This window comes from Ascidia mentula, chromosome 5 (genome assembly GCF_947561715.1).
Source record: "Ascidia mentula chromosome 5, kaAscMent1.1, whole genome shotgun sequence".
Lineage (NCBI taxonomy): Eukaryota > Metazoa > Chordata > Ascidiacea > Phlebobranchia > Ascidiidae > Ascidia > Ascidia mentula.
Genome location: NC_138570.1, coordinates 20,375,319 through 20,390,409, shown reverse-complemented (window position 1 = coordinate 20,390,409; position 15,091 = coordinate 20,375,319). Strand labels below are relative to the sequence as shown.

General features: G+C 35.9%; 2 protein-coding genes across 2 annotated transcripts in view; both read right to left on the bottom strand.

The window, feature by feature from the left end:
* The window catches only part of LOC145903852 (protein NLRC3-like), a 79,341-nt gene that overhangs the window by 18,470 nt on the left and 45,780 nt on the right, over positions 1 to 15,091 (bottom strand). The gene's annotated exons all lie outside the window — the stretch shown is intronic.
* LOC145903731 (procathepsin L-like) lies at positions 12,510 to 14,396 on the bottom strand. The gene is made up of 5 exons (XM_082991857.1): positions 14,247 to 14,396; positions 14,014 to 14,190; positions 13,478 to 13,646; positions 13,241 to 13,379; positions 12,510 to 13,021 (listed from the first exon to the last, which is right to left on the bottom strand). The coding sequence occupies exons 1-5, from the start codon at positions 14,388 to 14,390 to the stop codon at positions 12,883 to 12,885; spliced, it is 768 nt and encodes a 255-aa protein (XP_082847983.1). The 5' UTR covers positions 14,391 to 14,396; the 3' UTR covers positions 12,510 to 12,882.

Below are 15,091 nucleotides of genomic sequence, written 5' to 3'. Positions count from 1 at the left end.
GTGACATACAATCGATTTGATTTGTGGTCATTTTACCGTTTCATTACCATTGTTCTTTATAGGATACTCATAAGCATCAAACCATCAACTAAGGTTGTTGTTTCGTAACCTAATAAACTTCGACAAATCCATTGACAAGATTACATCGCAACATGAACAATGAAGTACAGATCTCATGTGTGCCATTATCTTAGATTCCCATATTCTGTGTGACGACATAAATCAAAATTGTACATAGATATGATGGCTTGTATTTACAACGTGTTCCACAAACTCAGTTAGTCAAGTATTCATGCACGTGTTTAATACAAATACAACTTGGCAGCAAACGATCAGTTATTTAGCAGGGATGTACATGTATGTCTTTGACTGCAACGATCTACAATCAGTTCTCTCGTTGAATCTTCCTCTTATAAACCATGCAACCAACCCCAGCACCATAACAAGCAGGAGAACGATGAATCCAACTGATATGTAAACACCTTTCATGTGTTGCAAACCTTCAGATTTCAATGCTTCTTCCACATCTGCACACATGCACATAAATAGGTAAAGTTAGATATGTATGGTGAATATTAACTCACACAAATATATTAATACAGAAGAAAAATATTAATCATTGTCGCAAATTGCTAGGTAAGAATATGAATGATAATAACTAGAATTGATATATCACCAGAATCCAACATATCTCTGTATGAAAAACGAGGTATAATAAATGATAATATTTATCTAAACTGTATTCTCACCAATGCAAGTTTTTTCGTCATTCCCGAGATAGCGGCCTTTAAAACAAGAACATTGAACAACTCCAAGTTCATCGTTACAGAAATCTGAACATCCACCATTTTCCTACGATATGCATAAATTTTGTAGTTGCTCAATTAACGGGAAACATTTCATTTGCGAAGAATTGACCTCTTAAACAAAATCTATATTTGGTGTGCGAACAATTATGAAATTGCATTCGAAAGATCGAACCAAGTTTATTCTGCTTTTGTATCATGCAATATTGCAAGACTGGCAGACTACGTTTTTGTTACAAATTCAACATTAATTTTAAATTTAGTTGCGATTGCATGTTAATCTATTACGTCATCGGAAAACAGCCTGCAAAATTTTGTTTCCAAGTAGATTACCCTGTTTACACATATCTCCTTGTACCACTTACCTACATGCTATAAACTTGGCTTGCATTCGTCGCGCAGTTTGGCCTGATGCATATTTTTATCACACAATATACCGAGGTATCTAAACTTTGTGCCACCTCACCTTTCCACACAAATCCGGAGCTGAAACGTAGAATGGTCCAACCGTTAAAATCTCTTCTATATCCGCATCCACTGATCGCCGTTCACGTCTTTGTGAGCAATCCTGTGAAACACATATGTACAAGTATTATCTTATATTGTTATTGATTTCCATAATTACTAATCCGAAAATGTATCGTAAAATTAGTTTTGTATTTGTGCAAAACAACCAATATGTTACTGTGTATGTAACCTCACCGGTTGTTGACAATTGTGGTTGGCATTGTCGCATAATTGCACGTAACAGTGAGCGTACAGTGATTGTTCGTTCACAGACACGTTGTTCCACACGAATGAGCGAAACTTGAAAGATACGAAAGTGCTTTGGTAGTTTCTCAAAATTACGATGGAATCTTCAGACTCCATCTCGTGGACAACTTTGCAACTGCGATAATATGATTTTATCTGTAAACTTTGTATATTTTAACACGAACAAATCTCTAATAAGATGCCGTCAAACATTTTAAGTAAGAATAAAACAAATTTCTATAGACCTGTGTTTATATTGTGGCATGAAATAGAACTAAAACAAACACTGAATTTAAATGAGAAATTGTGTGTAAGGTTGGAAATATGTGAAATTTCATGCTTATGTTTTCTGCAATTCTTAAATCACTTTCACTTGAACATAATTGACAGGAATGTATTTGGAAGGTTTTGTTTCAGCGACATTTTTACCTTTCTGTGATGAGTTCATATTTCAAACCTCCTTCATCAGAATCCAAGTTGCTGACCCAGCATGATTTTAACTGACAAATAGAGTTTCATTAAATCATTGGCTGAACATGGAATCCTCGCACAAATTATGTACAAAAAATTTCCTAATATATCTAATAGAAACCATGCATATATAAACAACGTATTGTCAGTGCCAAAAACTGCACCCTTTAGAGCCAGCCACTAACCCAGTCCACCTACATAACTTATGGCGTAAGTTTAGTAATAAAGGAGTAGAATGATCAACAAAGTTTTTGTATTCAAAGTTAATTTATTTACATCCTTGGCTTCGAGAAATTCATTGATGAGTATATTTGTTTAGCATAAAATTTTTACCATGTGTGAACGCATATATGTGTATTTCAGGCCACACTTCTATGGCTTAGCTTATAGCCAGCACAGCCTTAATCATGCACAGAATATTGACACATTTTTATTTCAAATTATCATTGAACAAAACATACCCTTAGAGATGTGTGAAACTTTCCACTTCCACTGGCCGAATCAACCTTAGCGTAAACGAAGTTTGGAACTTGGACGATTGAATTTGATCTGAGTGGATTTTTCATTTGCTCGTCACTAAACAACTCAAATCTAATCGTAATATTCCCGACACTACGATGTGAAGTCAGATAACTGTTTTTCCTTTTAAGTTTCAACAAAAACATAAATGTCACCAAACTGAAAAAGTAAACATATTACAATGCGTACAGTTTAGTTGATATTGCTCCAGAAGCAGTTTTGATATCTCTGTTTAACATTCCTGGAATAAAGCACGATATTTCCCAGAGTGGATTGTAAGATGTCCGTCTCACAACTTGAGTGGTAAATTTGTAATTGCGAACTTGGTACATGATGCTTACGTTGCTTTGGGATTTCTTCGAAGAACATATAAAGAATATTTTTGTTTGAATAATTAATAATGAAGACTATTCTCTTATCAGTTGGTCGATAATGAAAATTGTTACATGATTTTGTTGAGGTTTTTGACATGCTTTATCTCAGTCAATATTCCTGTGCCTAATTGCTAAGTTCGTAAATTCAGATGTACATCGGAAAATATTTCTTCACTAAATACAAATACCTCCAGAATTGAAGGACACGCATCCAGTTCAAATTGGAAAACAGGATCTTTCGCTGCAGCTTTACAACTTCCAGGGAGAGAATCAAGACTTGTCATTGTACGATTCGAAATATACAAAATATCTTCTCCGCTTGCTTCCAATCTACTTAACCCATGAGAACTGACACTGGAATAAAAGTTGTTTAAATAACCATGAGATTTGGTGAAGTTGATGTTGTAAAATGTGTCGCTAAATTTTTACCCATAAAAAAATAATAGAAGCAAATAATAGACGTGTAAGATTTCGTTTAAATCAGTTAGAAAAGATCGAAAGCGACATCAAAATGAGATTGTGATTACTTATAATAACTGGTTTATTTTTTTAGATTAACTGAAGTTTTATCAAAACAAATTTCATTGAAGCAACAAAACTTATAATTAATTACAACATAAATAATATTTTTAAATTTTGTGTATTTGTTTTTATATTGTTTTGGTTTAATTTGGATAAATTCAAAGTAACAATTCATGAAAAAACTATTTATTTCTCTAGCAATTTCTAGAAATTTTAAATCTTACTTTAACTTCATAGAATTGGTGTTGCATTCCATTTCGTTATACATCTTGCAATCTGAAAAAATAAAATACTCTTGTTTCACCTTTCCTGTTTTAAACTCCTTTGATTTTAGATCAAAAATATTCCTGGGTCAATGAACCTTATTTCGTCTCAATAGATTCACTTAATTTATATTCTTCGTTATTCTTTCTGACTATTATGTTTACATTAATTACTTGAAGTTTTATAAATGAAATCAGCTGACCGTCAGAGTTAGCTTTGCATCGAAATGTCAAGCAAAAGCTTGTAAACACAAGAAGTGCGTAATATCATCGGCAAAGCCATATAGTGGGAGTGCGTAACTGTCCCCGTGAGAACAGGGTTTAATTGAAACATAAACGTCTATGAAAAATATTGGGTTTCAAAATGTCATAAGTCAGACACATAATAACTACGTCATCTACACACAATAAAAATTGTGCACTAGTGTCCGCATTTGTGAATTATGTAATCGGTTTGTGTTTTCTAAGTCTCTTTGTATGATTGGTTGCTCAACTTGATCAATCCACTTCATAACTTCCGCTTCACATTATTGTCGAACTTAGTTTAATACAAACCTGAGCTGATGTTGATTGAAGGATGAGGAGTGCCAGAGTGATATACGAATATTTGAATATTAATTCTTCGGGCTTGAAATTTTATAATTTGATCCTCGCCAACAATTACCCCAGGATGTGAAGGATCATCGGATAAAATCTATTCAACAGCAAGGTACAGGAGATCAAATGAACTTAGTTTGTTTTTATATCAAAGATAACAACAACGTCCCTATAATGGCAGTCACGAAAACTTTCTGAATGCAACTTACATTGAGTCCGTCTGCACTTCCACCGCGGCCAAACGTACTGCGAAGAGCTGAAGCAGATATTGTGAAATTACATCTCACTGGGCTTGTCACAGTATAATTACAAGCTAGGGATTGTAACAAGTTTCCATTGCTCGAAGTTGGAAGAACAAGAGTTGTTGGAAGATCGTCCACGTTCAACTCCGAATCACAAGATTGTTCGTTAACTAAACAACATTTCGTATTTTACGTACTTGCATGAGATTGTCGAAATTAAATTAAACTGAAAGTTGGCCGAAACAGAGCAAGTCCTCGTTTTTCGACCGAAACACGACTAAATGGTAATAATTTTTGTGATAATATCATTGCACCGCATCGTATAAACTTGGAATCGATTGTACCGCGGCAATTCCTGTTGGGAATCATTCTAAAGAATACTGTATTTTACTTTAATTGTTTGTTGCATCAAACGTTTGTGTAGTTTCAGTGTTTGGCCGAATATTTATTATTCGACGAAAACAAACTAATGCTGGCAAATAAGTTGGTGACGTATTGGAAACTGAATCAAACACTTGTTGCCACCTTAGTTAAAAATGTATTCACAAATACGAAAGTATGTTAAAATCTGATCGTGGTGCTTTGTATATCCTGGGTTCGAATCCCGGTGTAGTAAAAAAATATACATGTTTGTGCTGCGCTATACGGTGGTGGTCACCTTGACATATGTGAAGCTAGTCCGACGCGTTGTGAGCAGCCGCATAAGTGTAGCTTAATCCACTCTACACGTTCAGACCGGAGAGTTATTACAGCTCAGCAAAAAGGACGGAGGATGCCTGGAATGCTAATGGTCAGGAGTTTTTGAATATAGCCCGGACTTTAGATGAAAGTGGTTTCAATGGAGTTCAGCTTGGATTCCAATTTAACCAAATATTTATCATTTTAACACATTTTGTGTAGATATTTGTTTCGCAGATGTTTTTCCACCAGCTCGGTTACAAAACTAATTTGTTTTCAAAAGTTTTTGTGTTCACTGTTTGTCAAGGACGTTAAATTTATTGCAATCTTGACATTATCTGAATCCATCGAAGTCTCATAACGCGTATTTACAGAGTTTAAGTTTCAATCGAACTTTCTTCAAAGCGATTTTACCAGTTTTAGAATTATTTTCACATCAAACTAATTCGAACTTTAGTTTTCACAAAAAAAATATAAAGCGTTTAAATCTTAAAGGGTTCAATTGTTTTTAAACGTTTAAATCTTAGGCATATAGTTGCAAAACCTCATAAGTTCTTATGGCAAATAATTATTTGCTTGGTCGACATTTCGGTCGTTATGCAATCGAACTTTATCAGGACAAAGTTTTTTTAAACTCCAAAAATTGTTGAAGTCTTTCAGTGATTCACAAAACGATTCTTTCCGAAAGAAAAAATACAAATATCTTCTTCACTGGGGAAATTTTTACTATTTTAAAAATGTAAAGGTTTAGTGAAGCGTGATTGTTTAACGGTGTTTAATATTCGTCGACAAAACCGATGTTAAACATTTAATAATTAATGAATGCGGTTGAATCTTAAGTTTAATCGATTTGTGATATTCAAATACATTTCCTGCTTGTTTCTTAGATTGTTTGGTTTGTTTTGGTTTCTTACCTTTTATGAATACAAATCCGGGATTAGCAGAAGAAGAAATGCCTCGCAACGTGGGACAACTCAAATACATGGAACCGGTATCTGATTTCACAATTCCTGTTGTGCTTCCATCACCAGTAAACGTTCCTAACAAGGCACCGTTTGTGTTGCTTCCTTCGTAAACCTACATTAAAATTATAACATAATATAATATATAATAAATTAGCAAGAAAATGGGGATTTCCCTGTACCAGTATTATATCTCTCTGACAAAAATGTCATTCTGTATCTCAATGTATTACACGCGTGGTTTGGTTTACGTTCGTTTTGTTGACTATCAAACGATTGGCACCTCTTCAAGCAGTTGTTTTGGAATAGGTTTTCAGATTACCTCATTAGTTGGAGGTTGACATGTTGTTAACAAATATTAATTAAAAGTGAATTTACAATAAAGAATTATTTAAGTTTTTTTCGAAAGTATGTGACGTAAGTTGTTCCGCATGAATGAGTTGGTTCCATGGTTGGCTTTCAGGTCGTTTTGATATCAATGTCAGAAAATATTAAAACCACGGATTCCTGGATAAATCTTTTAGTAAATTGAAAAATGTCACAAATGTTAAAGTGGAATATTCGATCCGCAAAAATAACAAAAGTGTTTCTCGTCACGCTGACTATTTTTATATCTTTTAGTAGCGAACAGGAATATTTATCAACTTAATGTGATGAGTTTGGTTCACGTAAGCACAAGATCTCCCACAACTCAAAGTTAAGGTTGGTTCAGTAGAACTACAGAGCGAGTATTTTCACCGAACAAATGTTGTTGCCGAGTGTGCTGTAGTACAAATGTATTGCAGCAATTCCCCCATCATTTCCAGTTGATAAAATTCTTCCATAACTTGAACAAGATGCTGAGATGCCGAAACCAGTTCTGTGTCCACTATACGCTGATGGTCGGCAAGTGGACGAACCTCCACCTACACAAGTACGACGTGTAATATATTCGTGAATAACATATAACGATTTTAACATAATGTCTTTATATAAATACCTGCAGCAACTTGCAGGAACAAACATGAGAAGAAAATAATTTCCATTTCAAATCAAGGGAGAATCTTAAAAATCAACTTGTTGCAATAAATTCTACACATGAAGTTACAAAGAATGGAAACCGATTGTAAAACATCGTAACAATCAACTAGCAATTAATGCCACTAGGTGCGCCACTCCCACGCTTTCGTTGCTATGACAACGATATAAACAATCATGTGAAAATATGGATTCAATGATAAAGCATGACCTTTTTTGAGAAGAAACGTTTGATTAACCGTTCCATCGAACTACACACAAACATGTTTTGAAACAGCTACAAAACTTACTCTTGTGACTAATATCAACACCACATTATTTTTATCACATTCTTCTGCTCACGTCTTTGTTTTGTATTCGACCAAACAATTGTGAACTTGCATTATCTCTATTATATTCCTGAGACTCCAAAAGGAGTCCACCGATCACCGCGACCTGCACAGGCTGATTCCTGCAGTCATTTATTTTCCCTGGCTTGCATTATCTTTATTGTAAGGTAACCTGTTGTTCTTTAGACGTACACGCTTTGTGTTGTCGAGGATACGTACTTACTTCACAGAGAAACGTTAAATGTGGCGAAACTGAGGACAAGGATTACAATGTGAGCTACCAATGTTAATCGACAATTTCTTGTAATGCGACCCAAGTAATTTGCATCCAAGTTAGTTAGATCTCGTATTATTTCTTAACACTTTTCTTTACCTGTCCCTCGACACCTTCCTGTCCCAGGCAACTGAATGCGGACAAACAGCTGCAAGACCCCCGGCTTTATAGAAAAATTGCATTACCACTAAACACGCAGCAGGTAACTTCCCAACCACATGAGGTGAAGTTGTTGCTACTTTTAGCAATCGCGACACGCACCGCCTAACACTAATCTTGTACCAGGTACTGCATGACATCATGAATATGTGAATAAACATGAGGTGATTTCAACGCGCATCTATGCACAGAATATTTAATGTTTCATGCTTTCTATGATATGAGCAGACATCGCAACAGAGGTGATACGCAAACGTTTTACTTGCAAGAGAAATTTTATTCTAAATCGTCGCTTGCAGCACAACTAACAAAAGTAATAGAAACAGGTAAATATTTTAATGAGAGAACAACTCCACATTCAGGTCAATACCTTATATGACGACTTGACAGATGATAATATTTTATAGTAAATGTCAAGTCTTTGAGGCAGGAACGATTCTCTGGCTTTAATATTTTTCAACGTCACCAACGATTTACATTGGAATTTACGTTTCAAAGTTGCCCGAATGCAGAAAGACCAAAATTGCCATCGTGTGTCAGAAAAATGACGTAACAATATGTGCGCTGAAGCCTGGGGGCAGAAAGTTTCACATTTCGGTTCTGATTTTATTTTATTTACAATATTTTGCTCCGATCGAACGTTTCAGGCGACTTTATTAAAACAAAATCTCGACTTCTCACACACTTAACTGAATGTTATTTAAACCCCTGGGTGCGGTCTGGTTTCGATCAGTTAAGCATATAATACCAGGAGGGTAAGATTAAACTGGACTCTTTATATCAAGGTTATTTTTGCAATCAATTTGTCATTATTAAAGTTACTTATTTTTTACAGACAGGTGGTTGAAAAGTGTTCGCAAAACGACATTCGTTTGCATTGTTTCCTGTTCTTCGTTTGCATTCAGAATATCAGACACATTCAACTATTATTCTGGGTTCAACCATCCCGACTATTATAAATAGGTGTTTTCAAGGAAGCGTTGGCAAATTGTCAATTTCAAGTTTTTGTGGCAAACGCTACTTTTAGCAATCGCGACACGCAGCACCAAGCGCTTACTTCATCATCTAATCTCGTCTCCCATCAAACAACCTCAGATTAATCTTGTACCAGGTACTGCATGACATCATAACACTGCAATCACAGACACGCAGTAAACACGGAAAGGTGATTGAACGTGCGTGCAAAGCCCAGCAATGTTTATTACTACCGGGTTTCAGGACGCTATATATAGATAATTACAACGTTGATCACAAACAAAGGAGAGTTTGTTCATCGTATGCATGTTCTCACTTTTATTTCGGGACCAAACATCACAGAGTTGTAACTCATGTATTAAATTTTCTATGATATCTGCATTCACCACAGTGGAGAAGATGACGCGCAACGTTTTGCTTGTGGCTCACGTCCATGTTAACTCCACCGCGGATAGATTGTACCACAAGTAATATAAACATCCTGACGGAAGTGTAAATTGTGGCTGAACAACTAAGGTATATAATGATAACTTAACGGTTCACATTCCTTCGTAGAAATTGTCGAAATATCAAACCGTTAAAGCATGGACAATTATCCGGCATTAATTTAAACCAAAGACAAAAAGCATGATAATTACAAGGCCACATGTTTTTCGCATTGGAATTTACGTTTCAAAGTGGCCCGAATGCAGCAAAGAAATTTCAAGGCGCGAGTCAGACAAAATGACGTAAGAATCTGCATTAAAGCCTGGGGCAGAATGTTGAAATTTGAAGTTTTTTTAACACAAACCTTGTGACTTCTCACACGCTTAAATCAATAATCCACAACCCCAGGGTGCCCCCGGTTCCGATCAGTTAAGCATTTATTACTGCGATGTAAATATTAAACATGGATTTTTGTTCCTTTGATATTAGTTTTATGTACACTTGATAATATTGAATTTACCCACATTTTTAATTGCGTTATGATGAATTGCATTCTTCAACCGCTGCATTTTTTTTCTAACTTGTTCTCCAATTTTGCGATACATCAATCTAATATAACTTGAGTAGAATTTAATTGGGAAATCCTATTTGTTCAGTACATTTGACATAAAGTCGCACGTGATTTCCTATGTTCTTCCCTAGCATGACTTTAATTGAAAACCCGATGCAGAGAATTACACTAAATACATCTTTATTACTTCATTAAAACTACTTTGATAAAAAGTTAGTCAAAGATTTAGTCACACGCATTAACAAATACACTATCGGTATGCAAGTACACATAGTTAACACATAAAGCAAAGAGTATTATGTCATTTAACAGAAGACAATCAGTTACTGGAAATCCGGGTTAAACTTTACACAGGAAAACTGGCGCCATGGAGACGACCAACAAACAATCACCAGAAAATTACATGGCAACGTTATCCTGGTTGCTACGTAGTTACCTCACGGGCTTTTCAAGTGTGGTCGGACAGGTACCGCATGACATCATAAATATGTGAATAAACATGAGGTGATTTCAACGCGCATCCATGCACAGAATATTGAATGTTTCACGCTTTCTATGATATGAGCAGACATCGCAACAGAGGTGATGCGCAAACGTTTTACTTGCAAGAGAAATTTTATTCTAAATCGTCGCTTGCAGCACAACCAACAAAAGTAACACAAACAGGTAATTTTTAATGACAGAACAACTCCACATTCAGGTCAATACCTTACATGACGACTTGACAAAAGATAATATTTTAAAGGAAATATCAATAAGCCTTTAAGCGAGAAAGATTCTCCGGCTTTAATGATTTTTAACGTCACAAACGGCTTGCATTGGAATTTACGTTTCAAAGTTGCCCGAATGCAGAAAGAGCGAAATTGCAGTCGCGTGTCAGACAAAATGACGTAACAATATGTGCGCTGAAGCCTGGGGGCAGAAAGTTTCACATTTCGGTTCTGATTTTATTTTATTTACAATATTTTGCTCCGATCGAATGTTTCAGGCGACTTTATTAAAACAAAATTCTCGACTTCTCACACACTTAACTCAATGTTATTTAACCCCTGGGTGCGGTCAGGTTTCGATCAGTTAAGAATTTAATACCAGGAGGGTAAGATTAAACTGGACTCTTTATATCAAGGTTATTTTTGCAATCAATTGTCATAATTAAAGTTACTTATTTTTTACAGACAGGTGGTTGAAAAGTGTTCGCAAAACGACATTCGTTTGCATTGTTTCCTGTTCTTCGTTTACATTCAGAACATCAGACAAATTCAACTATTATTCTGGGTTCAACCATCCCGACTTTTATAAATAGGTGTTTTCAGGGACGCGTTTGCAAATTGTCAATTTCAAGTTTTTGTGGCAAACGCTACTTTTAGCAATCGCGACACGCAGCGCCAAGCGCTTACTTCATCTTCTAATCTCGTCTCCCACCAAACAACCTGAGATTAATCTTGTACCAGGTACTGCATGACATCATAACACTGCAATCACAGACACGCAGTAAACATGATAAGGAGATTGAACGTGCGTGCAAAGCCCAGCAACGTTTATTACTACCGGGTTTCAGGACGCTATATGTAGATAATTACAACGTTGATCACAAACAAAGGAGAGTTTGTTCATCGTATGCATGTTCTCACTTTTATTTGGGGGACCAAACATCACAGAGTTGTAACTAATGTATTAAATTGTCTATGATATCTGCATTCAGCACAGTGGAGAAGATGACGCGAAACGTTTTGCTTGTGGCTCACGTCCATGTAAACTCCACCTGGACAGGTTGCACCACAAATAATATAAAAATTCCGACGGAAGCGTAAATTGTGGCTGAACAACCAAAGGTATTTTATGACAACATCACGGTTGACATTCCTTCGTAGAAATTGTGAAAAGACTAAACCGTTAAATCATGGACAATTATCCGGCATTAATTTTAACCAAAGATAAAAAGCATGATAATTACAAGGCCACATGTTTTTCGCATTGGAATTTACGTTTCAAAGTTGCCCGAATGCAGCAAACAAATTTCAAGGCGCGAGTCCGACAAAATCACGTAAGAATCTGCATTGAAGCCTGGGGCAGAATGTTGAAATTTGAAGTTTTTTTAACACAAACCTTGTGACTTCTCACACGCTTAAATCAATAATCCACAACCCCAGGGTGCCCCCGGTTCCGATCAGTTAAGCATTTATTACTGGGATGCAAATATTAAACATGGATTTTTGCTCCTTTGATATTAGTTTTATGGACACTTGATAATATTGAATTTACCCACATTTTTAATTGCGTTATGATGAATTGCACTCTTCAATCGCTGCATTTTTTTCTAATTTGTTCTCCAATTTTGCGATACATAAATCTAATATAACTTGAGTAGAATTTAATTGGGAAATCATATTTGTTCAGTACATTTGACATAAAGTCGCACATGGGTGCTTATGTTGTTCTTTTACCTGAGTTTAATTGAAAACCTGATGCAGAGAATTATACTACATACATCTTTATTATTTCATCAAAACTACATTGATACAAAGTTAGTCAAAGAATTAGACACACGCATTAACAACTACACTATCGGTATGTAAGCATACAGAGTTAACACATAAAGCGGAGACTATTAGGTTAAGTAGTAAAGGCTGAGACTGATAAAAGCACACTTTATATACTAGAGAGAGGCGTGACGGTGTAGGGGTTCTGAAAAAAGTATTGTTCACAGCAAGCATTTAACAGAAGACATTCAGTTACTGGAAAACCGGGTTAAACTTTACACAGGAAAACTGGCGCCATGGAGACGACCAACAAACAATCCACCAGCAAATTACATGGCAACGTTATCCTGGTTGCTACGTCTCGGGCTTTTCAAGTGTGGTCGGTCTGATCGAAAACTATTTTACTATTTTAGTCAAAATATGCGAGTCCTTGTTACGTTTTTATTCTTCTTGGCACATTGACATTATTTAACTGTGGTCTGGCTTTCCTCTGATGAGTAGCAACCCACGCCAACAGGATAAATTGCTTGTCCAGAAACAAAACAATTGTTGTCTCGATCTTTGGCAATTTTCTTGAAACCCGAATCATCGTCAACTCCCCAACTGAGCAAATATTCTCAATTTGAGAAATTTTACAGTATTTGTAAGAAGTTTTTAAAGACTTTACCAACAAGGATGTATCATATTTGAGGTATAATTGTTCACGATAAAAACGATAAACACTTTGCTGATTTGTTGTAGTTTGGTTTTGTTCCACATTGGTTACTAATGGTTTATAACATGTTGTCTTCATGGCATTTACACAAAAATATGATCGTATACCTGTTCTTGATAATCCAGTACTTGTCGCCACGTGGTTTGCTCTGATCTTTTCCATAACCAACGACCAACACTGTGTGACGTAACGCGTTTTCGTTCGTTGGATTTAATCCTTTTTCCCAATCAGGATCATAAAATATGTCTGAAAGTTCATTACACTGATATGATTTTTAATATTTGCTCGCAAAATGGCAAATTTATTTACAGTTAAGTTATAAGAAGTTGTTTTCAAATAGTTACCTTCATAGTTTGTGTGAGCGTGGAATTTGGATTTATTTGAAGCAACCAAACTGACAGCAACCGGCCCAACTTTCGCCACCACATTTTCAAGCTCTTTTTCACATCCTTTTATTTTCTTGAATCCTTTGATTCCGATACGTCTGCAAGGTCCATCTCTGCATCGTGTTCTCTGTCCAATGTAACAGCACAAATTGTCGTACACATATTTTCGCCAAATCACGATGTATGTTATGTAACTTTTTGTTTACGAAGATCTTTTCGTAAATTTCGATTACAATGGTTCAACCTAATAAGTTTTGCTGATTTTGATGTTTGGTTTCTCAAACCAAACCAGTTCTGGAAGATACAATTAAACGTATCTCTTTTCAAGACTCTCAATTACAGAAACCAGTACTTCAATGGTGGTTACGTTATAACTCCGGCAATCTACAAGGTACTTTAGTAATGGACGTCTATGGGAAGTATGTTATGAGGAAAAAGCACACTGAAGATCCAATTGTTGTTTAATATTAAAAATGGATTTTCTTTAAATCAACCTTGCCAATGAACGGATATTCATGTTCAAAAACGAGGCCATTCCTCCCAATGTAATCAAACGCCCATTCCAGATCTCCTGTACCTCCACCCTTTTTGTCACAATCAACTAATTGTTGTTCAGAAAGTTTGACCAATTCTCCGTTGTTTATCTTGTGATGAGATTCAACGGCTGCTACCTGCATATTTAAAACACGGTAGTTATACCAGTTAGGCATTTGTAACGAACGCTTACTGCACTGAATATCCAGCAAGCGGGTAACTCAGTTCCTTGGTCCTTCACGGGTGTTACACAACCCTTGTCCCTCCAGTCAAAACTTTCAGGGTTGGGTTCCTCAATGCCAGCATTTGGATCAGTTTCTTGAGGTTCTTCGCACATTTTCGATGCTCCGAATAACAAGGGTTGTCTGTAACATTCTGCCACATTCCGATCGTCCATCCATGGGAGTTCATCGTTTTTCTGTGTTGAAATGTATTTAAACAAACGTTTATTCAAAACTTAGTAGGAAATCATTAGGCTAACAGGCTTCGCAGCCCAGGCATCGCAGTCTAGCTGTATCAGCCACTATTGTATGAAACATTACTGCATTGTTTGAACATGTGTTGTTTTTTTACCCGATCGCTGAACTGTGTCAGTGAAATCCTGTATGTGAACTTTCCAGTCTTGAAATCTTCATTGTGTTCTTTCACTTCAGCTAAATTTCTTTCCCAAATACTTTTTCTTTCACGAAGTTCGTCCTCGTTTAAATATTGTTTATCTGCAAACCATCGAAATAACTGCAACATAACTCTAAATGTTAAATCGATGTAAATTAAGAATGAAACTTATTGAAGCAATTCGGTGGAAACCAGGAATAAACTTACTGTATTTTGCGATCCACTCATTCCATACTTGATCCACGTCATCATCAAGATCGCCAAACATTGTTCAGTACGTTGAAACAAAAAAGTTATGCCTACATAAACGTGCCAGTAAGTATTGACATGATAACGGTATATGATAAGTTATCACGCCACGTCAGGGCATTTATGTATTATATCATTTTGCTGCGTATAAGTTTCTCTGCATATACACTTTTC